The 25,857-nt window shown below is 51.3% G+C and overlaps 1 protein-coding gene across 1 annotated transcript; it reads right to left on the bottom strand.

The window, feature by feature from the left end:
- Positions 1–1,746: 1,746 nt before the first annotated feature.
- Positions 1,747–23,625, bottom strand: DMBT1 (deleted in malignant brain tumors 1; the record flags this gene model as incomplete). Its single annotated transcript, XM_081268257.1, is given in 10 exon segments — positions 1,747–2,056; positions 4,337–4,725; positions 7,204–7,388; positions 8,264–8,472; positions 10,524–10,671; positions 11,251–11,575; positions 17,676–17,720; positions 17,723–18,069; positions 21,849–22,160; positions 23,619–23,625. Coding segments are annotated over 10 exon segments (2,277 nt in total).
- Between the last annotated feature and the right edge of the window lie 2,232 nt (positions 23,626–25,857).

Below are 25,857 nucleotides of genomic sequence, written 5' to 3'. Positions count from 1 at the left end.
GCTGCCGCTAGGTTTTGGCTCACAGCGGCACGTGGGTGTAGCCATTGGCACCATTCTTCTGTGACATTCTGCCCAGCCTGAGCCTGAGGATCTGGGAAATCCCTGGCTCCTTCCTTTCTTCACTGCCACCTCACCCTGCCCCCGGGGTCAGAATGCTGCTGGGCGCCAAGCTCAGCACCTCATTCCTTGCAGCCTCTCTGGGTGCCTGAGGTCACGGGCCCTCGTCTGAGCGAGCTCTGGCTTGCGTCCTAGTGCTCCAAGGGTGGCTCTGAGGTCACTTCAACCTCCCCAGCGCGACCTGCCACAGCCAGCACCATAGCTAGGAAGACCCCCTCCGGGACGGCCGTGCTGTGACAGCACCCTGGGAGTGGCCGGCTTCTCTACATCCGCCTCTGCCAGGTCTGGGGAGAGTGGGGGTCTGGACGGAGCCTAGAGGACCCCGAGAGGGCAGGCAAGGCAGGGCGGTGACCCCCCTAGAGCTGTTCTGTGGGAAGGGCAGAGAAATCAAGCAAGTTGCCAAGGGGAAGGCCACGCCCCAGATGGCCGTTGAGTTCAAGCTGAGAGATTTATTTCGCAGTCTTGTTAGCCACGGAGTCGGGGAAGGGGTTTGGGGTAGGAACTGAGAGCTGGGCTTTGGGAGAACAAGACCGGAGGGGAGGGGGTGGGGTATTTTCGGAATGGTTGCAAGAACCCAGGCAAGAGGCGGACAGAACCTGCCCCACTGCGGTGGCTGCTGGAGTCGAGTAAGAGGAGAGCTGGCCCGGCCCAGCCCCTCCTGCCCCGCTCATCTCCGTAGCTCCGACCCCATCAGGTGATTGCATCCTGCCCCACTGGAGTGTAACATTTTAATCTTTATCTGTTTATTTTCTTGCCTCCTGGCGCACAGTAGGCCTTCAGTAGATAAATGCACTAAATGAATAAGTAAGGAAAGAGTCTAGAACCAGCAGGCCACGGGGATGGGCTTAACCCAAGGCAGGAAGAGAAGGAGCTGTCAGACACCCACCCAAGGTGGGCACCTTGATCGTGAAGAGGATTCGTGGCCACTACTGCCCCATTCCTGCCCCTGTCACCATGGCCAGCACATCTGCTGACCTGTCTCCAATCTGGGAAGATATCCTGAGAAGCCCGCAGCGAGCCCTGCTTCATCCACCTCCCTGACCAAACAGCAGGGCAGAGACTGTACTCCCTGCTCTAGGGGGGAACAGGATCCGGCTTGTGCAGTGCCACACCCTGCCAGCAGTCCCTACGAAGCCCTGCTGCTGCTGTGTCTCCACAGCTGCCCAGACCTGATTTCAACACGCCCAGTGTTACATTATTATCATCAGGAGGAATGAGATTGTCACTAACGCTGTTCCTCTGGGTAACAGTGGTGATCATCACAAAAACTACTGTTCACCCAGCACTCAGCGACTCACACCAAGCAGGGGCCAAGGCAGTTTGATTAACATTACTTTATTGAACCCTCTCAACAGTCCTAAGAGACAAGTGCTAGCATTTTCACCTTACAGATGAGAAGTGTGTGTTCTGGCAGTTCAGACCCAGAGGAGACAGGGACCAGGTCTGTCTGTTTCCAGGTCAGAACTCTGCCCAAGCCCTACACATGGGCCCCAAAGACCTAGAGCCCTGGGGGAAGATAGCAACCAGGTCTAATTCTACTCTGTGTGGCCAGGCATAGCACAGTGCCTGGCACATAATAGGTGCTCAATTTGAGTGGGAACCGGCAGAAGCTTCCCAAGTCCTGGGGAGTCATGGCCTTGGACGCTGGTTGGAAGTGGAGTCTGAGGGTGGCTGATTCTTCTCTTTGGTAGGGGGCTGCAGCTGGATGGGTCCCAGGACGACATCCACTTTTTCCTGGTAGGAGCCCACATCCCTCTTGGATCTCACCACACAGCCTCTGTAGCAGCGCGAAGAGTAGTCGTACGCTCTGCACACCACCAGTTTACACTGCAGGTACACTGTGGGGAAGCGGTTCAGGAAGTGGAAGGAACTGAATTTAAAGCGGGCGATGCGGGATGATGGCGAGTAGTAGGTTTGGTAGGTTTCATCCCTTACACACCTGGGAGAAGAGAAAGGAAACTTGTTAGCTCTCACCAGGGCCCAGGATTCATCCTGACTCTGGGAGCAGAACTCCCAGAAGCCCAGGCCTCCAGAGGCGTGCTGACAGATCCCGGTGGCTCTGGTACATCTCCAGCATCTTTAACTAGAAAATACCCCTGGAGTTTCCAGATAGACAAGCAAGCCCCACAGTGCCCAATGTGGTAAAGCCCAGTCCCAATGACCATGTGCTCCATGGCCCCCTACAAGCTGGGTAAGTCAGGGAAATGGCTCAAATGTGGAGCCCATAAGCAGGTCAGAGATAGGCCAGGAAAGAAAATGACTTCATTCCTCTTCTGGTTGCAGGGCCCTGCAAGGTGACACTGGGCTGCACACTGGGTACTGCTGACATTCCCTGACCTGCCTGGCCCTCCCACTCCCAGGGTCTGCCCCTCGTGAGCCACTGGGACCCATGTAGCTATGCTTTCCACACTGGCCCGAGTAGCTCCAGGACCCTCCCCCAGGATCAAGCACTTCCTGATCCCACAGGCGCCTCCTCCCAGCTGGTTGGTGCTAGAAGGAAAGCAACCTGAGTCTTTGCTTAAGGAACTTTGCTAAGAAATGGGTGAGGAAGCATCTCGCTGGTACCATGTGATGGGGCAAGAGAGAAGAGGCAAGGAAAGCTGGCCTGGGCTGGTGACAGAGCAGCCAGGCTGTCCTGAAGTCCTGGCCCTGCGTCTGCTTACCCTCCTATTTCCACTTCCAAAGCTTTCTTCCTACCTCTGTTTTCAACTCAGCTGGTCTCAGATACCCAGATTTCTGTTTCCATAGCAGCCGTCTTAGCCACCAGGGTGAGAGAAAATACCCAGGGGTCCATTCAGAGGTGGGACATTTGTGGAAGGTCAGGGTAACCTGGGAGCTGCCAGGCCAATAACTGCATTTCCCATAAAACCCTGCCAGTCTGGGGCTCTGTGGGGGCCAGAGCTGTATAGCCCAGGCTGCTCTTCAGAATCACCTGGGGAAATTGTTTAAAATACAAGGACAAAATTTAAAATAAAATAAAAATGCAAGATACCAAGTGTGACCAAATAAGGAGAATGTGTGTGGACAGGAAAAGTCTGAGCCCAGTTAATCCTCATGGGCCTACAGGTGGATAATGTGGTTGAGGGCCAGGTGACTCCTGTGCTCCAGGCCCATTGGGGACACTTTCCCCCAAGTGCAGCCCTCCATTCTCCAAGCATACTCCATCAATCATGTATATGGCAGAATGTCACCATAGACAAGAATCCTTTGGCCAGGGGGAACTAAATCACTCATCAATTGCATTAATTTTGACCACTTTACACCACTTGAAATGCCACTTTGTTACTATTTGAGGAATGGGGTTCTGGGTAAGCCTTCTCCCCATCTTTGCTACTGAGGGGGTGGCTATGAAAAGACGAGCTTCAATTTCTGTCTACTGAACTATGTTCAAATTGTGCCTGGAAAGCGATGTGTCTTAGGACCTCAGGGAAGTGAGATGCCTAGCAGCACCCCTTACCCTGTTAGCGTAACTTCTCTTGGAAGCAATGGCTACAAGGTGTAAATCAAGAGGTGCCATGCCACCCGCCAGCAGAGACTACCGAATGGGGATTGGTTGGGAGCCCTGCAGGAGTGCAGAGGAGTTAACCCCCAGCTCCAGCACACCTCATGCAGGGAAGCTGGAGCAGGGGAGAGCAGATCTCCCTGAGCTGGACCGCAGAACTTCCTGGGCTGAGGGAGGTCATGAGGACCTCCCGCTGCCTCTGGTGTAACAATTCTGTGGACCACCTGCTGGGCCCACTCTATGCTAGGAGCCCATCCACTCTTTTCCATGTAGTCCACCCAGTAGCCTTCTGATGTGAACGTCACCGTCCCCCGTTGACAGATGAGGAAACTGGCCCAGAGGCACATACTTCCACCTTGGTCTGCTCCACATCCAATGATTTCCCCACTGCTTGTAGGGCTTTCTAACCCTCAGGCTAGAGTTGGGTCACCTGGGGCTTAATCCCAGTGGACAGCCAACCTGACCACTGGTGGGTTCTTCCATTCTAACATGTAAGCAGGAGATGGGGTAGGTCAGGATGTGGCCCAGGACACAGCACAAAAGCACCTCAAGGGTAAAAGCCACATGATGTGACTGCATACAGCATGAGATCTGTCTGCACTTGAACTCCTAAGAACTCTGGTTAACCAAAATCTGGAGTCCTCAGAGCTTCAGGGCTACTCATTGTTTGACTTTTCAGGCAAAGGGTTAAATCTTGCCCAGAAAGACAGTCCTTACCCACTTCGGATGAGAACGTAAGTCAGAGATGAGAAGTCGTTGGGGTTTGGGGAAGCCACACAGGTGTCCACAAACAAGGCCAGCGAGGCGTCCGAATGGAGGATCTCAGCCTGAAGGTACAGATTCTGGTCCAGATCCACTAAGTACGGGCTGCTGGTCACAGGGTAGGAGAAAGAGGGGGATGTGTAGAAGGAAATGTTCACATCGAAGTTGCCGTACTGCACTTCCTTGACCTGGATGGTGTCGTTGGTGATGTACATGGTGTGGACCCAGGTGTTCTGCAGCATCTTGCAGCTGACATGAATGAGGAGGTCCTTCTTCCTTTTGATGATGCCATTTGTCACAGCTGCTTTGAGGACGTTGGAATAGTTGATGGTGTCATTGTCTACCTAGGAGAGGCATGTTGGAGAGCAGAGTCAGGCATGTGTCACCTGCTGAGGGCATCTCACTGCTGATTTTCAGGGTTAGAATGAGAAGGCAGTGCCAATGAGATGTCAAACCCTTCCACAGCCACAGAGATGGCACATGCATAGTGCCATGGTGATTTTCACCAGGGCTGGATACCCGGCTCAACGAGCAAGACCCCCTCCCTGCACCATCCCTGCTTCCCCTGCCACACGATGGGGACCTCAGTGTGGGCCAGTGGTTGGCACCTCTTGGAGCTCCTCCTCATGGCACAATGGGCGTGTCTGGGTGGTACCTTGACCTGCCATGCCACTAGCCAAGTCGGCTTGGATTCCACGGCTTAGGGCTCAGAACAGAAAGTTCTGCTTCATGCCCACTGTTGCTGGGGTCTCAGAGAAGATAGTCACAGACTTGTTGAGGGGAGGGGCACACTTCGGTGAGCTCGGTGTTAACTGCTTTCTGCTTTGGTTGATTGGTAACTACCACCACGTGGTGATGAATTCCGTGGGAGCTGGAAGCCACAGAGATCCAGAACTGCAGCTCTTGACCTCTGAGGTTGGGACTCCTTTGAGGCTCATAGGGACAACCAAGTGGGTCCTGGAAACCCTGGACTCCTTCCTGTCCCGCCCACCTGTACCACAGGACCGTCTGCTACCATGCCTTTCACTAAGCAGCTAAGCAGCATGTTCATAAGAATGTTGGTGCCTCCTGCCATTTCATGTGCCCACCATCTACAGAGAGTGGCCTTTCACCTGGGGGCCTGTGAGAATTTCAAGGAAAAGATGAGGCATGTATATATATATATATATATATATATATATATATATATATATATATATATATCCCCCCAGGGCTTGGCAGTGTATCACCAATAGCTTCAGCAGCATCTCTAGGGACCTATGGAGTGAATGGAAGAGACAGGAGCCAGAGACCCAGCAGAAGTATTGTAATGAGTGGAGCATGGGGCAGCTGAATGGCCAAGAGGACACAGGTGGACAAGGTCCCCAAGAAGCTCCAGGGTCGAGATCATCTGGCCCCAGCCAGGTGAGCACAAACGTGCCATCACTAGGCTGCAGTCTGCAGGACTTCCTCCCCGCCTGAGGAACAGGTCTGAAGTAAATCTCTCTGGGTCCCCTATGCTACGCTTCCCAGCATGCCACAAGTGCTTTTGCATGAAAGGGCAGGGGAAATAACATGATAATGGTCTAAGCAGAAGGTCTAAAGCAGAGAGAGAGAGAGATTTTCTGTGTTAGTCATGAGCCTATCGAGGGCCAAAACTCCATTCCTGGCTGGCTGGGACACTGAACAAAGTCCCTTCTGAAGCCAGCGTCTGTGCAGCTCAAATATTCAAATTTAATTGTCCTTCAGAATGGAATGTGTTGGAAAATCTGCCACGTCCTGCCTGCAGTTGCAGAACTCTGAATATGTCTCTTCCAGGTGAAACATGGGAAAAGAGAAAAGCTTAAGAAGATACTTATTGTGGTTCTCGGCACCTCTCGGCCCTTCCTCTCCTCTCTGATCAGTTCCTTTCCTTTTCCCCAGACCAAGAGCTTGGGGCAAGTCATCTAAGCCAGTAGGGGGTGCCAGAGAGGCTTCACTCTGGGCCCAGACCTGGGGAAGAGCCATAGGAAAGAGCTCTATGGATCGATCTGCTCAAGAAGCACATTATATTTTCTCTTTCCATTTTCTAAAAGGAAAATTTTTTTTTTACTTTATAATTCAGTACCAACAGTTGTCACAATCAGCCATATGAATTATGTTCAGCATTTTTAAAGTGGATGACAATAGGAAACTACTTAATGAAAATTTGGGGAAAGAGACAAATCACAGAATCTAAAACCTGTAGGAGGACAATCATCCCAGTTTGCCCAGGATTGAGGGGTTTCCTGAAACAAGGAACATCTTATGCTAAAATCGGTAAAGTCTTGGACAATCCAGGATGGCGGGTCACCCTAGATGGTGACAGCTCAACAACCAAAGCTCCAGAGATCGATTCATTGTGAAGCCAATGAGTTCACAGGCCTCTGCCAAAGCTTAGCAATGGGTTTGCAATGTGTTTCCTAAGTTTTCGTAAAACTTAGGAAAGTAAAATACATTTGCATTCTTTGCTCAATGACAACCCTGCTGCTCTCGCTCACCTCAACCCTACACTGTATAGGCTTCAGGCCCTACAAAACCCAGAACTGCCCCTCGGAGCTGCTCTGGGGATCACTAATGTGAGTGACAGCCTGCCAGGTGCCCCCCTGTTGGACACAGCTGGAGGCACAACCTGCAGAGCTTCCTCCTCCTACTTGGAGGTAGTTGCAGCTATATCACGTACCAGAGATGTCTATCTTCCTTTATTCTGATTACGTTCTGGTTATACTATGATAGCAATTCTGGATTCCCAGTGTTCAAGACGCTTAGCACTGATCGCTGTAAGGAAGCAGCTAAACAGGAAACAGAGGCAGCCCCGGGCTTACGTGCTTGAGGGTTCCACAGCCTGTGTAGGGAATTGTGAATATCACGTGGCTCCAAGTTATCTGGGGCTGACATCTGTAGCTCCCATTCCATCCAGAAATGACAAGGTCCCTGGCAGAATAGCCCAGGGACTGGAGGTAGTCCCTGTTCACACTGGCTTGCATGTGATTCGGCAGACAGAACAGACCTGAGGGACAAGGGAAGATCATGCACTTGGTCAGCTCCCCCAAACCCCTCCAGTCCTACTGGGTGCTCTTCCCAGATACAGGTGGACAGATAAAGATGGTGACCCAGTTGGTCAGTATGTAGGATACCTGCACAGAATATGCTTCACTGCAACCTCGGGCTCCACCCAGCCCCAAGCTCAGTAAAGCTCCATGAGGACACTTGGGGTTTCTCTAACGGAGTGTTGCAGGCGGGATTTTAAATAACCGAAACGAATTGCCAAGTTACCAATTACCCACAAAGTAAAGCAACTACAGTCAAATTGCAGAGAAGTCATGGAGTAAAGTCATTTAGATATGAAGAAAGCCAATGCTTTCAATCCTAACTACATAAAAAGCCTTGGACGTCACCTTGCCCCGTCCTTGGCCAAGGTTTACAGTAGTTCATATAACATCCTAAATCAGCACCATATGGCCTTTCCTGGAAGTGCCTATGAGCAGCTGCATCCATCTTCAGATAGAAGCCAAATGTGTTAGGTCTCAGGACATGACCAGTGTCTCATACTCGGGATGGTCACAAAACTTCCAGCGGAGTGGTCACTCTGCCTTGGGCACTGACTTCTCATTTGCTGAGAGCACCCTCTTGTGCCTTCTACTTAGTCCCTGCTGACTTCATAAGGTCCGTCCACCTCTCGTCAGTCAGAGCTGACTGCTGACCTCATTTCAGGCAGCCAGAATCCCAAAACCTCCTGCACGTGGCCTCTCCCCGCAGGAAATCGAGCCTGGGGGGCTGCTGGGGCTGCTCTAATTTCTTATTTCACAACCAGAGGGGAGCTGAGCCGCAGAAGGCTCCCAGGGACCTCCCCCCTCCTCACCCTGCACTCCCCGGGGCACTTACTGGTGCTGTCGTTGGAAGGGATGGAGTAGAATGCAGCCTGGAACCCCCTCCGCGTGACGCTGCCATCACTGATGAAGCGGACTGACAAGAAGTTGGAGGAGGACGTGAAGGAGCCCGTGGCCCCATCACACACCTTGGCGATGAGCGGGGAGCTGCTGGCGGGGCCGTCGAAAACCTCAATGTAGTCGTAGTTGCAGCCTCCTTCAAGTCTACGGGGACAGAGCACACAACGTTAGCCCCACCTCGTCTGCAACTGGACACAGGGGTTCATGCCTGGCGGGAGGGGAGGTGTGCGCTAGGGACTCTGACAAAGCTCATCATTGATTTTCTTAAATCGAGGGGGTCTGTCTCCCCATGACCACTCTGCTTGGATCTGTGTTCAGCTTTTTGAGGTGGCACATATGAAATCTGCAGCCTCTCTGCAACCCTCTAAATCGTAAAAGGAAGGATTCACATCCTAATTTAGACCATCTTTCTTCCATCAAAGGATTCCCAGCTCCCCCAGAATAAAACAAACGTCCAATACAAGTAACAGTGAATGTTGGCAAGGATGTTGGGGGAAAGGCACACTCATACATGGCTGGTGGGGCTGCAAATTGGTGCGACCACTCTGAAAAGCAGTATGGAGATTCCTCAGAAAACTTGGAAGGGAACCGCCATTTAACAGTTATCCCATTCCTCAGCATATACTCAAAGGACTTAAAATCAGCATACTATATATAGTGATGCAGCTACATCAATGGGCTGCTGCTACATCAATGTTTACAGCTACATCAATGTTTACAGCAGCTTAATTCACAATAGCTAAGCTATGAAACCAGCCTAGGTGCCCTTCAACAGATGAATGGATAAATAAAATGTGGTATATATACATAATGGAATATTACTCAGCCATAAAGGAGAATGAAATTAAGGCATTTGCTGGTGAATGGATGGAACTAAAGACTATTATGCTAAGTGAAATAAGCCAATCCCAAAAATCAAAGGCCGAAATGTTCTCTGATATGCAGGTGCCAACACACAATAGGGGGAGGGAAGAACAGAAGTTCATTGGATTAAAGAGGAATGAAGGGAAGGGAGCAGGGATGGAAATGTGAAAGATAGTAGAAGGATTGGACATATTCCTGAATGAATGCACGACCAGTGTAACCCCACGTCGTGTACAACCACCAGAATGGGGAGTTATACTCCATGTATGTATAATATGTCAAAATGCATTCTACGGTCGTGTAAAACTAACATGAACCAATTTTTTTAAATGTAAATAAATAAATAAAAACAAATATCCGTGAGTTCATAGTGATGGAAACAAGTAATTGAATAAATAAATATTGGGTAAACCTGTCCCTGCACATGGAAGGGGGCTGTTGTGAGGGTCCAGTGATACAGCCTGAGGACAAGTGCTTTCTAAGATGTCACTGAATGGTGGCCGTCGATGCTATTGAGATGATGGCTAAAGAACCAGTCAGGTTGAGATGCAGCCCTTGTATTGTAGTGAGATCCAGATAATATACCTTTTGCAAAACCCCAAATGGATTTCTAAAGCAGAGACTTCCAACTTCTCTGTAAGTAGAACTCAAGAGGGAGAACTATTTTGTTCTGCAATGGCTGCTGGAGGAGAAGTCATGGTTCCCCGTGTCCAGGATTCTGCACATTAAGGGTTCCTCCTCCTGGTCAGCTTGGCCACCCCCTCTCTGAATAGATCATATATTAACATGCTTTTGGTGACGTCCCCTTCTGCTTAGAACAATGATTCCCACTTGCAATTGGATGAGGAAGAGGCCACCTGGCGTCCCAGCGGGCTCCCCCCCTCCACCTGATCACGGGAAGAGGGGGAGAGGCCAGGGAAGGGTCCCAAATGGGGTGCAGTTGTTAAGGGGAGGATTTGCATTGTTCCCCATTACTCCCACTGGGTGACATTTTCCAAGTGTTTACACATATTCTTGCACCTGTCCCGGAATCACCAGGGAAAGGAAAATATATTATTCCCCTCCTTGGGTTGACCCTTGGGAAGGTTGAGTAATTTCTCATAGTCACACAGCAAATTAGTGACAGACCTGGGACTTGAAACCAGAGCCCTTGTCACTGCAGGGATCTTGGCTCCAGGCCCCCCTCCCCATGGGCTGCTGCTGTTCTAGGTCAAAAACAACTAGTAATAAAACCTATCCCTGGACAAGCCTCGCCCCTGAATCGCCCATGTCTTCTCTCTCTAAATGTCTGTGGGGTCCCCAACTCATTCTGCTGGCACCCACGCACTCACCGGACATCTATGAAGATGACAGTCACCAGATAGTTGTTCGGGACCTCAATGTCCCACACACACCTGGCATTGTTTGGATAGTTCCCTGGGTAGAATGGGCTAGAAAAGTTTCCTGAGGATTGGGCCAGGAAGCCTCCGCAGGAATACACTGTCAGAACAAGAAGGAAAAATGATGAGCCCGCAGCACCTGGCTCAGCCACCTGGGAGGAATTGTCTACCCCCTCCTGAGAGCACCGCCTCTGTCCCACTCCTCCTCCTTCCAGAATTGCACAGAGGAAATGCAATCCCAGAAGAGGGGCTGGGGACACACTAGTAGGAGAATTTGTAGTTCCCACAGGAAAGAGAAGAGAACGTGAGTCAATCCCACGGACCAGATGTGTTGCAAGGAGCCACACAATGATGAGCAAGAAAAATGCTGGAGCAATTTCCTTCCTTCTCTCTCAGAAATGCTCCTTGGGAGACCTGAACACCCCCCCCCCCAGGGCCGGTCTCCAAACTGCAGCCCTGGGGGAATTTGTGCTAACAGGCTCCAGGAGTTTCAACCCCTGGCTGCTGTAGGGACCAAACTAAGAAAGAAGCCACAGAACACCAACCAAGGCCAGACACCAGTGACCCTGGGCAGGTCTCAGGGGAACCACTATCTCCCAGAGAAGCTCAGGGTGAGAGGACGCAGTTCAAAGGAGCCTTTGCGTCAGCAAAACCACACACGACTCTAGAGAATTGTCACCGGAGCAGATGACTCCGGCGTCCTCAGCATGGACACACTTATGGGAGAGCCAACCTCGGTGGCGGCAGTTCCACAGGTAGGACTCATGCCCAGAGCAGGCCACGTCATCCAGGACAATTGGCCCTGAGCCCTGACCAAACTGGGCACGCACAGGGGCAGACACAGCCCAGCCACAGCCCAGCTGCCTGCACACCATGTTGGCATCATTGATGTCCCAGCCATCATCGCACACGGTGCCCCAGGAGCCTCTGTACAGGACCTCCACCCGGCCTTGACACCGGTGACCTCCATTCACTAGTCTCAGGTCGAACCCGAAATCAGTTGTTCCTAGAGATGGGCATCATTTGTCATTAGGGAAGTGCTGTCAAAATCCCTAAGAGAGGTCTGGGGATGTGGCTCAGTGGTAAATTGTCTGCCTGGCGTGCATCAGGCCCTGGGTTTAAACCCCAGTACTGGGGGGAATAATCCCAATGAGATACCACCTCACTCCATCCAGGACACCATGATGAACAAGATACGTTATGGCCACTGTTGGGGACATATGGAAAGACCAAGCCCTCAGACACTGCCAGTGGGAACAGCAACACTCCAGCAGCTGCAGAAAACGGTTCAATGTCCCCACAAGAGACACAGTGAATCAGCATAGGACCCACATAGACAACCCACTTCTAGGTCTATACCCACAGGAACCAGGAACAGGCAACCCAACAAAAATTGTATGTGCCTGCTCTGGCAGCACTATTTACACAGCCAACAGGTAGAGACGACCTGTGTCCATCCACAGGTGAATGGGTAAACAGAACGTGGGGGCAACAATGGTGGCATATTCATACCACGGAGTGGCTTCTGGCAGTGAAAAGAAAAGACATGCTCCTACATGCCAAACGCAAGTGAAAACCTGCTGAATGGAATAAGGCAGCCAAGAATGCCAGGGCTTCCATTCACGGGAAATAACCAGGGAGGCAAATCCAGACACCCAGAGCAGAGCTGTGCTACCAGAAGTGGGAAAGAGCAAGAGCTGGGCAGGTCGGTGGGGTTTTAGCTGGGGATGATGAAAGTTCTGGAACTAGACAGTGGTAATGGTTGCACAATCCTGTGGATGTACTCAATATCACGGAATTGCACAATTTAAAAAAGGTAAATGAAAAAATTTTAAATGGATACAATCTAAAATGGTAAATTTGGGCTGGTGATATTTTTTAAAGGTAAAGGAATAACCTATCATGTGCAAAGCCCTGGAATCAATTCCAAATATGGAGGCAAATAAAAGGAAAAACACAAATTTTACTTTATGTATAGATACTATCAAAATAAGGTAACAACAGGGAAATAATGTCATTGTGAGCTCCATATACACACCTCTATGTAGGTGGGTATACCTACACATACACACATACAATGCAATATGTGAATACATGCATATTCTTGTATCCAGAGTCAATTGTTAGTTTATAGAGATATAAATATCTGTATTAGGAAATGTAAAAAAGAGGAGCAGGCCCTGGACGAGTCCTTCAGGCCACCATCAACTGTCTCCCAGTCTCTCCTCTGAGGGAGAAAAGCTTCCTGGTTCTCAGAGCCCACATGGCCCCTCTGCTTCATTAACGGCAAACAGTGGTCATCTCCAGGCCCATGGACCTGTGCAGCGCCCTGGGCCCTGAGCCCAAGGGGACCTTCAGGGAGCTTCACACAGCTCAGGAATGTCCCCGTGGAGGGTGTGAATTTGCTGATGTGGGTTTGGTGTGAGAACAGGAGAGCCCACTATTTGTCACCCTCTCAGAAGACCGGGGAAGCCAAGCTGTCAGGGTGGAGGAGCGATGAAAGTGTGGGCGCTTTCCCGACCCTGGCTTGCTGGGTCCAGGACCCCGGTCTTATCACAGAGCCACAGGCAGGAGGAGCTGGGCTCCTAGGTCCCTAGGGGAGACAGGTGAACAGGTTTGGAGGACATGGGGAGGCCTCTGCACTCCTCCATGGACACTCCACTGACAGCTCAGGCTCTCACTCAGGGACAGAGGACAGCTGGGGAGCAGCGCACAGACACGGGAGGACACCTGGGAGAGCAAAGGTGTCAACAGGAAGGGGGATGACAACAGGCTCTCAGCAGAGAGCTTAGAGGAAAGCAGAGCTCTCCTTGGGGAGGGCTTTCTCTGCTGCTGCTCTGGTTTTGGGGTTTGTTTTTGTTTGTTTAATAAATTTACATACAGAAGAAATTTACTACTAAAAAAATCCCCAAAGCTTCATACTACAGATTTCAAAAAGAGTCTGGTACCCACATTATCCACATCTCCCCAAGGAAACTACAACTCTGAAGGAGGACATAATATCCCGGACCATCCCAACACAAAGAGGTGGCTCTGCAGAGGGATCTGGAGCCACCAAGTTCAATATGAATCCCCCTGGGAGAAACTGGTCAGACCTATGGAGCCTGATGGGCTCGTTCACCTAGTGGGATATAGATTTGGGCCTGAAACAACCATTGTTCCCCTACACGCAAAAAGCAAGCTGAGAGTGAACCCCGCACATGGAAAGAGTGTGCCTAAGAAACTCGAGGGGAACAGGCACCTCAGAAACTTCTAGATCTAGCTCTACCTGAAACCCCTGATCTATAAACACACATCTTACACAATGAGTCAACACATTCTTTCTAGCTGATTTTGACTTGGGCTCCTGTCACTTGACAGCAAAAGCATCCTGACTCAGTCCCTTTTACAGCACAATGCACAACAGCTGGGTGAAGGGAGCCCTTCACAGTGGAAGAGGTGGTAAGCAGCCAGAGACTTCATGCAAAGTCCAAGAATCCCCCAAATCTGAGCTGTCACTTAGAGTTCAAAGCCTTGACTTAGTCAAATGTGCTTACCAGGGGGAGTAGTTGTTGGATGCCACCAATCTGAAATGGAAATGGAAAACAAAATCAGATAGAGGGCAAAGGGTGTGGAGCCAAGGTTACACTGATTAAAAAATGCTTACCATAGTAAGGAGTTGTTGTAGTCCACCAATCTGGAAAAGAAAACAAGATCAGATTAGGAAGCAGGGGGTGGGATGTCAAGGTTGAACTTAATCTAAAAATGCTTACCATAGATGGGAGTTGTTCTAGGCCACCAACCTGGGAAGGAAAACACAGCCACCTTAGAAGGCAGGGGGTGTGGAGTGGAGGTTGGGTAGGGACCTGGTGCTGGAATCAGGCACAAGTGGTCAGAGAAGCTCTGTGCCTGGGGGAGGACAAGGCCGTTCTAGAGAGTCTCAGTGAGCAAGGCCGTGACCTGAATCACCTCCACCATGGCAATGAGGTACACAGTCCCAGGGGAAGCTACAGGCTTTTCTGAAGGATGGGTCTCTGGTTAAAAGAATTTCTCAGAACATGCCTGAGGTATATGACATGAAAAATCCCTGTGCTCCCTCCCACGTGAGTCTTGGCAGAGGAGGTGTCCAGGAGCAGTGGCCCAGGAGCTGCCTGACTGCTGCTCAACACTCAGGTCAGAGCTGGCACTGCCCTGTCCCTCCAGGCTAGGAAAGAGGATGGACACTCTGTGGGCTCTGCTGCCAGAACACTCCACAGACCCTCTCAGAGCTCCCAGCTGGAGCTGTGAACAGGAGCAAGGAGGGAGGGTCACCTAGAAGTGAGGAGGCAGATGGACTCACCTGGGGTGGGAGTCTCAGTGGAAGACGGGACACCTGTGGGAGAGAGAAGGTTGGACCTGATGTATTACACAGGAGGCGGCAAAACTGGGACTCAGGTGGAAGATGAGGAGCAGGTCAGGCATTCATTCCTGCTGGTCCCTTCCCTCAAAGGGGGAGCTGATTGCCCAAAGGATGCTCCTTGGAGGTGTCCAGGCAGATCCTGTCCCCTTCAGCCTCAAGGGGAGACCCTGTCTAGATGTGGTGGTTGAGCTGAACCCCCTCTTCCTCCACCTTGTGGCTTTTAGCCACTGACTCAGTAAAGCAGGGCCCCAGAACACAGGTCAGTCATGCACATGTGCCCATCTGCAGTCATAGCCCAGGACCCTCCAGATGGACCCCACACACACACAGGGATGGCCTCAGCTGAAGACCTCCCTTCCCAATGGAGCATTTGGATGCAGATGTGTCTCAGTGAGCAGGTGCCTCCCTCACCCACTGTGCTGCATCCCCCTTACCCTCACCCTGTCCCCTTCAGAGGGTAAAGGAACCGTGGGGGAGGAGGAGGGCATACGGGGCTTTCCTCCTTGACTCTTATTTACACTTCTTCAAGGTGTGTAAGGTCTTGATTTCACAGTTTGTTAACAACCCAGACCAGGAGCTAAACTGCAAGACCAATCCTGATTCTCAGCAAAGAACTAAAGTGACTTCCAATAAATGGGAAAAGCACAAAAACCATCACGTGAGGACACTAACATGTCAGAAAGTCTCTCTAAGAGCAAAGCCCCCCAAGAAAGAGGGAGGACAAGTTGAGGGTGGAACAGGATGCCCGAATGTGAGGCAGGACAGAGGGACCAAGTGAGGTGACCCCAGGGACAGAAGTCCCCTGAGTCCTGACCGAAATCCGCATCAACTGCTCATGTAGAAGACACTGGAAGTTCACTAGAGAACTCTTTCTTATGTTCAAGCATGAAGTTGTTCACCTGTGAATAAGAACTCCTCCCTCTCCCCCATCATCGTGGGTCGGGTGGGTGCCCGTGCTCAGTGGCTATCTGCATTGATGTCACACTTCAGAAATCTGAGCTTTGTCTCTGCTGGTCTCCAGGACTCAGGGTTTAAAGCAGATACCTACAGCATAGCTTTGGCCCTGGCCTGAGCCACTCTCTGTTAGTCATGGAATCACAGAAGAGGGGCCAGGCAGAGGCCTATTGGTTTAAAACTTGTGATTCTCCTTAAAGGTGCCACTGACAAAGCACAACGCCAGCGTGGCCTAGAGGCTCAGCCATTGCTGTAGAAATCTTCTAAAAGGGAAGCACCTTCAATAGGGAGCAGGGCTCAAATATCCACCATTCCTGCCTCCCTCATCCATTCCCCCAGGAAACTGCTTTGCAGAAGGTTGAGGAGAGCAACCCGCTTCCATCCTTCTGTGAAGACTATTTAAGAAATCAGTGGAGAGAAATGAAAGAAATACCCACTTGAAGACAAAGTGGACCACCCAAAAGTGCAAGGCCATCTGCTTAAGGACATAACTCAGAATTTCTATATTAGATTTACACGCCAATGTACCATGCCCACAGACATGAAGTCTGGAAAAATACATGAGACCAAAAATACATCTCTGCACATGGAAAAATTGCTAGCATGTTTTAACATATGTGCAAAATGGGTTTCTCTGCTTCCCCAGGAGCCCTGCATCACAGAATGAACTAGGAGGTACAGAGCCCAGACTGGGGTCCAAGGTCACATGTCAGAGGTTATAGCTTCATGTGAAGATGCAGCAGCCGAGATGCCACATCAACCCAGGGCTCCCCTCCTCCACAGCTGCCAGGAGCAGAAAACTTTGGCAGGACACTCAGTGCTGTGGCACAGAGCAGGCACTGCGTGGCATCGGGGATAGGACAGGCCACCCATGCCTGCTAGGAGTCCCACAATCTCTGCCTAAGACCATGGACACAACCTGTCCCCAGGAAAGGTCTCAGTCTCTCACTATCCCTGGGACACAGGAGGCATCTCATGTGGACAGCTGGGGAGAGGCAGAGACATGGCCCAGAAAGTTCCAGGGAAGCACAGCAGTTCCTGGGGGTGAGGTTCACACTAACCAACCTGGCCTCCCACGGGCACTCTCTTTACAAGGGCAGCCCCTGTCCACTCCCACACCCACCCCAAAGTGGGTGAAGATTCCTCGTCTCCCTTCTCCCAGGGTCTCCCCAGTTGACCATCCTGAGGAGAATGACCGCGGCAGCCCTGGCCTCCATCTCCAGCAGTTCTGAGGGTCTGGAGAGTCCTATCTGTGGACTGCAGGGGCCTGGGGCAGGGCCTCCCCCTTAAGCTGTCTTGCCCAGGCAGGTGGCCTCACCGGTGGCACCTCAGCTGGTGCCATGTCACACCCCAGGAGTTCCCTGGGAAATGCCACTGTGGAAAGCCAATGCCCTTCTGTATGTCTGCAGACCCACAGCAAAGGGGGCATTGGGCCCAACCGATGGACCAGTTAGAATGACACCTTGGGCCAGGTGACCTTGTGGACCAAGGAGGAGGGGAGGGGACAGTCTGTGAGACAGGGGTGCGTCAGAGAGCAGCACTCACAGGACGGGCAGTGGAGGGCTTCTCAGGGAGGGGAGGTGCAGGACAGCAGTGACCTCCTGGGGCCCTTGTGAGGAGGCCTCACCCAGCCTGAGGGGCAGTTCCCCGCCCAGGGGGTCCTTCTCAGGCTCAGCCTGACGTCACTCCTGCCAGCACACATCCCACGGGAGCCACCAGTCTGTTCAAGGGGAGAACCACAGCGTCCCCACCCAGGAGCCAGGGCTCACACATAAGAGCAGGGCCAAGGCTCTGATCAGAGTCCATTCACGAGGTGAGAGTCCAGCGGGGCCAGGGGCTCACCTGAGCAGATGACTCCTGCGTCCTCCTGGTGTCCACAGTTATGGGACAGCCAACCTCGGTGGCGGCAGTTCCACAGGTAGGACTCATGCCCAGAGCAGGCCACATCATCCAGGACAATTGGCCCTGAGCCGTGACCAAACTGGGCATTCCCTGGGGCAGACACAGCCCAGCCACAGCCCAGCTGCCTGCAGACCACGTTGGCATCATTGGTGTCCCAGCTGTCATCACACACGGTGCCCCAGGAGCCGCCGTACAGGACCTCCACACGTCCCTGGCATCGGTTTCCCCCATTCACCAGCCTCAAGGCCAATCCAGATGTAGTTCCTAGAGAAAACACATGATCTCTCATTCCATGCTGTTCCATAATGGCCAAGGTTGTGTAGTTGTATGCAGACAATATCACTTCCCAGGAGCCAAGCTCCATTGTGAAATTTGAAGCTCCCTCACATCCTGGGCCTCGGACACCTTGCCCTGTAAAGTTCCACCCCGTGACACCTCATTCCCCTGACCTCACTGGGATGCACATCCCAGTTCCATCGTCCTTTGACGTGAGAATGGCCGTTGCTCTGTCAACTGCCGTGACCTGTGCAGTCTGCCCTGGATTTTAGCCAACCTTGCAACCAAGGCCTTCAAGTACAGATGACCTGGTCAGCTGGATCCCCAGGGACATCAAAGGCTGGAGATGACTTAGAGCAGGACCACCTAAAACAGGACATCAGTCCCACCCTCATATACCTGGAGACTTTTCTGGAAGATCATCTTATTCTGATCTTTCTAACCCCAAGTTTTGTTTTGATTCAAAACTAACCTGAGAGCCAACAGTATTGTGACCCAAAGAGACAGTGTGGGGAAAAAGACCTGTTGCCACTGTATCTGCAGGAGGCAGAAAAGAAGTGAACATGTGAAGGAATTATGCTTGGCCTCCAGATGGCAGGAAGTATCCTTCCCACTTTGCTTGCTGGAGAGAATCTAGAGATCATCCAACATGACCCTTCCCTAGCAAAGGCTTGGGCAGAGGCCTGATTCCCTCTACAGGGGACACATGAGGCCCCGGCTAAATAGAAGCCTGCTGATGTTAGGATGTCCTGCGAGAAGCTCTGACATCTTTCTGGGGCTCCAAGGATGACTTGGAGTGTATTTTACATAAGCTCCTCTTGATTGTATAGGCAGAATGGTTGAGGCCAGTACAGAGCCATGGATATGGAGGAGCTAGCACGCTAGACTAGAGAAATGATTCCACTGATCTCTGTCCCAAAGTACACAGGCTCTTGAAGGCCCCCATATTCTGACTGACTCTTTCCCATCTACAAGGAAATGGGTGAAGAAGGAGACTGCCAGGCTTTCTGTTGAGAAGGCATCAGTCCTTGCACTAAGCATTTGCAACACACCGATCACTCTATCCCTAAAAGGTTTCCTGAGGAAAAGCCAAACCCATGGTTATACTTGGCATTGTGACCTACAGAGAGGGACTCATATAAAATTATTCATTACCTATTGCAAAGGAGGTCTCAGAGTTTGCTATTTTTGGCTCTGTGTGTTATAATTGTAAAAGTTGAAAAGCAGATAAAACAAAAAAAATAATAGGAAAGATAAGTCTCTGAGAAGAATCAAGACCTGGAAGTAGTGGGGCTGGGGCTGGGGCTCAGCGGTAACACACTTGCCCGGCATGTGTGAGGCACTGGGTTTGATTCTCAGCACCACATATAAATAAATAAAATAAAGGTCTATCAACAACTAAAAAAAAAAAAAATTTTAAAAAAAGACATGGAAGTAAACTGAAATCTATTGAGATGTCATTCCTGATCTGGATTTTGCCTTGCTGCATGAAAAATTTAAGAAACCTGTCTAGCCTTGGGCCTAAAAGGCTATTTAGGGAGAAAATATCTCTGTTCACACCTACATATGACCTGTACAGAACTTCTGGGGATGGACCCAAAAATAACTTATCCTACTCTTGTCCCTCTGATTTCTCTTGTCTGATTGCATTGGCTAGTATCTCCAAAACAATATTGAATAGCAGTGGGGTTGGAGGGCATGCTTGCCTTGTTTTTTGCTTTCATGAAAATGCTCCTAATGTTTCCCCTTAAAGTAAGTTATTGACACTAAATCTATGTGTTCAATGTGCTCCAAAGACAAGAGCTGACTGGTGCCAGGGCTTGGAGAGGAGACAACTGGAGAGCCATCCTAACCTGCTGCACCACAGCTCTCAGGTCTAAGTGACCTACTGGGCTTCTACATGAGATGTCTGGATCTAGAAGAAAGTTGACCACCCTCCACATGGAGGGGCAGCTCTGAGTAAGCCCTGTCCTGTGTCGCAGGCAGATCAGCCCAACCTCTGCATTCCCTCACGCTCATCCCTAGTTGGTCCATTTGCACCCAAGGACTTTTCAGGCCCAGCTGCCGTTTCGATTACATAACAAGGTCCTCAGCGGAAACCACGGCAGACAAGGGAACAGTTTCTCCTCCGTCTCTCACTGAGGTGCCCCCAGGGGATCAAAAGGGCCTCTGATGCCCACAGTCTGAAGGATCATGATTTCCAGGGTGGCTTGATATGGGCTCAGAGGCAGGGCGTGGGTGAGGATGCTGTCTGAGCAGGTTTGTAGCTGGCTCTTTGGGCTCTGTAACCCAAGATCCAGCACCTGAGGCTGGCCAGAGGTCAGCATGGATGGGTGAGAACCACAGGGCACTGAGCACAGGAATGAGACCCCTGAGGACAGGACACAGGGCTCCACCTTAGAGATCCTTGGGGATGCTTCTCAGCCTCAGGGACATGATCCGTGAGAGAGATATCCACTCAGGCCTGAGGCCTTTTCAGAAGGAGGGCTGATCACCCCATTCCAGGTACCCTCAGAGATGAACCCCTAGGTTCACGGGGGCCTGAGCCCACAGGGATCCCACGTGACAAACATTACCTTCTGCCACTACTGTCGGGAGTGTCGTGGGGGGCCTCGAAGCAGCTGCAGAGGGAGAGAGGAGAGGACATTGATCAGGTGCCAGCCCTCACTTCAGGAAGGGGGTCTTCTGCTTTCTCAGCCTTGGGAGCGGGGGCTGGAAGCTCGCGTGCTGAGGCCCCCTCCTTTACTAAAAGGCTGCATATTTTTCCTTGTGAAACCCAACACCCATCTGTCACTTGGTCACCCAGGATGCCCCTACAAGCATTTTTTTTGCTCTTGTCACCACCCTCTCCCTCCCCTGCTTCCAGTCTCCACCAGTTCAGTATCAGCCCATGCTTGTCACAAAGCAGATGTCAAATCTGAAATGACACCCTCAAATGATGACTATTTGCCATCACTCAGATATTCCTGAAAAGGTGACCCCACCCAGGGAGAAAGGCAGTTCCCAGAGTCGTATTCTGGGGAACACTCCCTCAGGGCAACCGTTCTTAGGTGGGGTCACATTGACACCCTGCAGAGCTGGACTGCACAGTCCAGACCACATGGTAAGTGCCAAAGGACAGTCTAATAGAAACTCTTCTTCTGGGGGACACCATAGACCAGCATCCCTGAGCCTTCTTGTGCAGTAAGACCCCTTGGTGTGTGACATGTTCCAGCACCGTGTGAACCAGGAGATGCAGCTGGGATGTGCTGGGCTGGGTCGGGGTCTCTCTTTTCCACCCTTGGTGTGAGCATCTTGTGTTAGCATTTAATTCCCAGTAAATAGAACATATTGGCCAAACCTTGATGTGATTTTAGTTCACGTTTAAGTAGTAAGGACCAGCGGCTGGCCCATCCTCCCCCACCTTGAGAGGAAGGGAAACTGCCACTTAGGCTGGTGATGGTCATGCTGCTCCTCATCAGAGCCAGTCCACTGCGGGGTGGCATCAGCAAGCTCTGAGGCTGCAGCTGGCCTCCATCACTTCCCAGCTGTGGACAATAGGCAGGTCCCTTGATCCCTCTGACCTCAGGGTCTTTGTGAAAGGGATGGTAGTTCAGACCCTTTACCACCAAATAAGGAACCACTGATGGCAGAGCAGGTAACTGCCAAGTGTACGCACACACGTGCACACACACGCATGCACGCCCGCCCACACGCCCCCACACGTGTGCACACGCGCACAAGGGCTAGGCTTTGGGGTCGCTGCGGTGTGCTGATGGTTGCTCTACCTGAGCACACGACTCCCGCGTCTTCCCTGTGGCCACATTCGTGGTTGTACCACCCATCATGGCGGCAGCTTGACAGGTAGGGCTCCCCTCCTGAGCAGTACACGGCGCCCAGGAGAATGTTCCCCGAGCCCTGACCAAAGTGAGCCCCGCCCGGGGCTGACACGGAATGGCCACAGCCGAGCTGCCGACAGACGACATCTGCATCCTGGGTGTCCCAGCTGTCGTCACAAACAGTGCCCCAGTAGCCTTGGTACAGGACCTCCACCCGGCCCTGGCACCGGTCACCGCCATTCACCAGCCTCACAGGTAAACCTGCATCAACACAGCGGGAAGCCCGGGTCTTGGCGCTCTCTGCCCCCTGCCTTACGCCACCTAGCGCTCCCTTTTCTCATTCTTAGCGCACCCTGTGCTGTCCCCATCACTGATTCTCCCCCTCAGGACCTTAAACGTCACTGTCTTTGCCATCCTCCCTCTTTCCCCCTGGAGATCCTCATGTCCTCTGAGATCTCCCCACACAGAGGACCCTCCAAAGCCACCACTCAGGTCCTACCCAGCCCTGACAGTCCCAGCCCTGAACTCCACACCAAAATTTCAGTGGCCTCCAGGATGTCCCATCTCCATCCCACTTTCCCAAACCCAGCAGGGTCTCTTTCCTCCCCTTGGATTGACAGTGCTGTCCCACGGCAGCAGCTGGGCTGGAATTCTGACGTTACACCCGATTCCTGCTCCTCTTCAGCTCCACTCCACTGAGCACCCAGGCCCCTTTCTCTTTCCCTCCCACAGCCATCACTGGGTTAGACCTTCACCCTCTGGAACCTGGCCTTCTCCAGGGATCCAGGAGATCTCTCTCTGCTCCTCCCTCTCTCAGGCACCACATTCAGACCCAACAGAGCTCACTCTGCCCTCTGTACCCAGAGGACTGTCTGTCTCCACTGAAGGCCCCCAAGTTGAACCTTTTCAAAGAGCAGACGTGTCCCAGCCATTTCCCTGCTCACACTGCTTCAACTTACTCTCCACCACCCCCAGGGTCAAGTTCAAGATGGCGTGTGTCGGGAGCAGGCCTCGCCCAACCCTTCCAGCCTCCTCTCCCACAGTAACGACGACCACGGCTGGGGAATCCACAGGCACCCTGCTCCTGCGGCACGATGCCTGCAGATCACCCTCAGTGGAAAGCCACGCTGATGTGGTCAAGGAAATACACAGCAGGTCCTGAGGGATCTCGGCCAACATCTGACATCAGCAGCTAGATCCTGACTGTGGCTCTTCCATGGTCATTTGAGGTTCTGAGAAATCTGAGACAGGTTGAAATGAGGTGCAAGTAAGGGGAAAGGTGGTTGCTTTCGTTTGACAGGCAATGTTCAGAGAAAAAAGGGAAGAAAGGCCAATTGGACTATTTCCTGGGTGTTCCCGAGGTGTTTTCTGGGCCTGTTCACTCCTTTTATGACCACCCCTTCTGGCACTCCTGGGATGATCCCTACAAAAGAGCTCACTGAGTTCCTGTCTCAGCCTGGCCCTACCCGGATCAGTCACAAAGCTGCCTCTCAAGTCGTCTCCCAGTTCACGTTTGCAAATTTCAAGGCATGACTTAGAAAGGGGGATAGCTCAAGAGTTCCAGGGATCATTGGTCCTAGATGAACCTAACACATCAAAACTCAGCCACAAAGGTCTGTACACGTCAGTGCAGAAAGTGTGTGCATGTGGGGGGCTCACTTAACAAGAGCCACAGACAGGGTTCCAGTTCCGGGTTCCAATCTCTGCCCTGCCACTTACCAGCCATGTGACTTTAAACTTATAAGTATTGGCAAATTGCCCCCAAATTCCCTAGTTTTCATATCTGAAAAATAAGCATAATGACACTTACCTCAAGTGTTGGGAAGATTTCATTTACTATATGCATTATGTGAGCACTTACTAGGTGACAGGTGGTCATATACTTGTTATATAGTAACTCATTTAATGTATGAAAACCATTTTGTGCTAGGGACAGAACAAGTGCCTCACAGAGGTCAATTGTCTTTGAGACAACAGCCCTTATTGTACAGAAGGAGAAGCCCTGGCTGTTCTCAAGTCTCTTCTGACACTAGGCTGAAGCTAGGATTATCCGACAAATGGCTGAGAGAAAAGAAGGAAGGAAAATGAGAGACGGGATTAACTGTGCATCTGGGACATGGCCAGGGACTTGGCATGCACAACACTTGTCCCCACTCCATCCCTGGGCATTTGTTCTGTGGTCCTGACTAGCCAATGGCAGCAGCAGTAGAACTGACCATCCCAGGCAATAACCAAAACTGTGGAAAGAAGAGTAAAGAGAGGAAAGGTCTTGCCAGGTGCGGTGGCACATGCCTGTAATCCCAGTGGCTTGGGAGGCTGAGTCAGGAGGATCGAGAGTTCAAAGCCAGCCTCAGCCACAGCAAGACGCTTAGCAACTCAGCGAGACCCTGTGTCTAAATAAAACATAAAATAGAGCTAGGCATGTGGCTCAGTGGTTGAGTGTCCCCGAGTTCAACCCCAGGAACAGAGGGAGAGAGAGAGAGAGAGAGAGAGAGAGAGAGAGAGAAGGTCTTACCATACTCTGTAGTCACCAGGTACCGTTGATCTAGAAAGAAACCAAAGGTGTCTTAGAAAAGGGTCCCACCATTTGGAAGTCATTTCTGTGATCTACAGGTCACAGAAATGGGCTTCAGCTTTGCCTCACAATCCTGCCAGGGGGCACTGTGGCCCAATCTTGCGAGTGTGCCTCCGGCATTCTTAGTAAACGTGTTTGTACAACACAAGAAGGAAGTGGGTTGGAGATGAGGCACTCAATAGTTTCAGATATAATGAACAAAAAGAGCTAGCAAATAAAATATCTACACATACACACTGCCACTTTCCTTAGAAATTCTTAGCAAAGTAATGCTTCGGTAACCACCTTGAGTATACCAAAGTCTCATTCTAGCCAAGCAGGAGGGTTTCCCAAAGTGTGGTGGGCAGACTAGCCTTAGGTACGGGTCTGCAGAATTGCAGGTTCCTGAGCCCCACCTCAGGCCTCCAAATCAAGTTCTCTCAAGGGAGGGAGTTGAATGCAAAGACCCGCGTTTATGTAATTATTCTACCTGATTCTTGAGTGCCCTGAAATTTGAGGCAGAGGCAAAGCAAAACTGAAGAACATAACTGCATCCCACGAGGTCCTTTTATGCTATGGCTGAAGGAGGTCTCTATTGCCTCTGCGTTTCTATAGGACCAAATCACACCTGTAGTGAGGTGGCTTTTAGTGAAAGACAAAAATAGGTGAATAGGGTGGAAAACACTACCATCTAACATAGAACATTCTTTTCAAAGTACTTACCAGGTGTCAACACATCTGATTCCGTACCTATAATGAAACAAAAGAAAACTTAGATGTGTTTGTGTCTCACCCACAGGGACCCTGAACGCCGCCGCCTGTGAAGCCATACAGTTGACTCTGAAGCAGAGACAGCAACTGGCACGATGGTCAGCTGACATCAGGTCCAGCGCGTTGACCTGAGCAGGTGTGTTAGACACCTCTGCTCTCTCCCCCGCCCAAAGCCAAGTTAGGGCAAAGAGAGTCCATTTTAATTCGTCATAAAGGCAGAACCTTCTGAAAGAGTGGAATGTACCCCTGGGTTCTGCTTCCACAAATTCAACAGAGTGGATCAAACACGCTTGGGGGAAAGTGCATCTGTACTGAGTACGCAAAGGTTTTTTCCTTGTCGTTATTCCCTGAACAGTATAGGGTGACAACTATTTATAAGCGTTTATACTGCACACAGTATGTCGTCACCTAGAGGTGGTTCACGGTGTGCGGGAGGAGGGGTAGGTCAGGAACAAATACTGCAAATCTTGGGTAAGGGAATCGAGCAGCCGGGGATTTTGGTATTTCAAAGCAGGAGGCACAAAGTTGGGGGGTCCCGGGCACGCCCTGCCAAGGCCTGGCACTGGAGCATTCAGCCAGGCACCCTGTTAGGAGCTGGGCTACGCACTGAGTGGGCAAGGCACGGTTCCTCCC

Source organism: Spermophilus citellus, assembly GCF_964194105.1.
Source record: "Spermophilus citellus genome assembly, chromosome: 15".
NCBI lineage: Eukaryota > Metazoa > Chordata > Mammalia > Rodentia > Sciuridae > Spermophilus > Spermophilus citellus.
The sequence above is the reverse complement of the archived record's forward strand: the minus strand, read 5'-3'. Positions and strand labels throughout refer to the sequence as shown.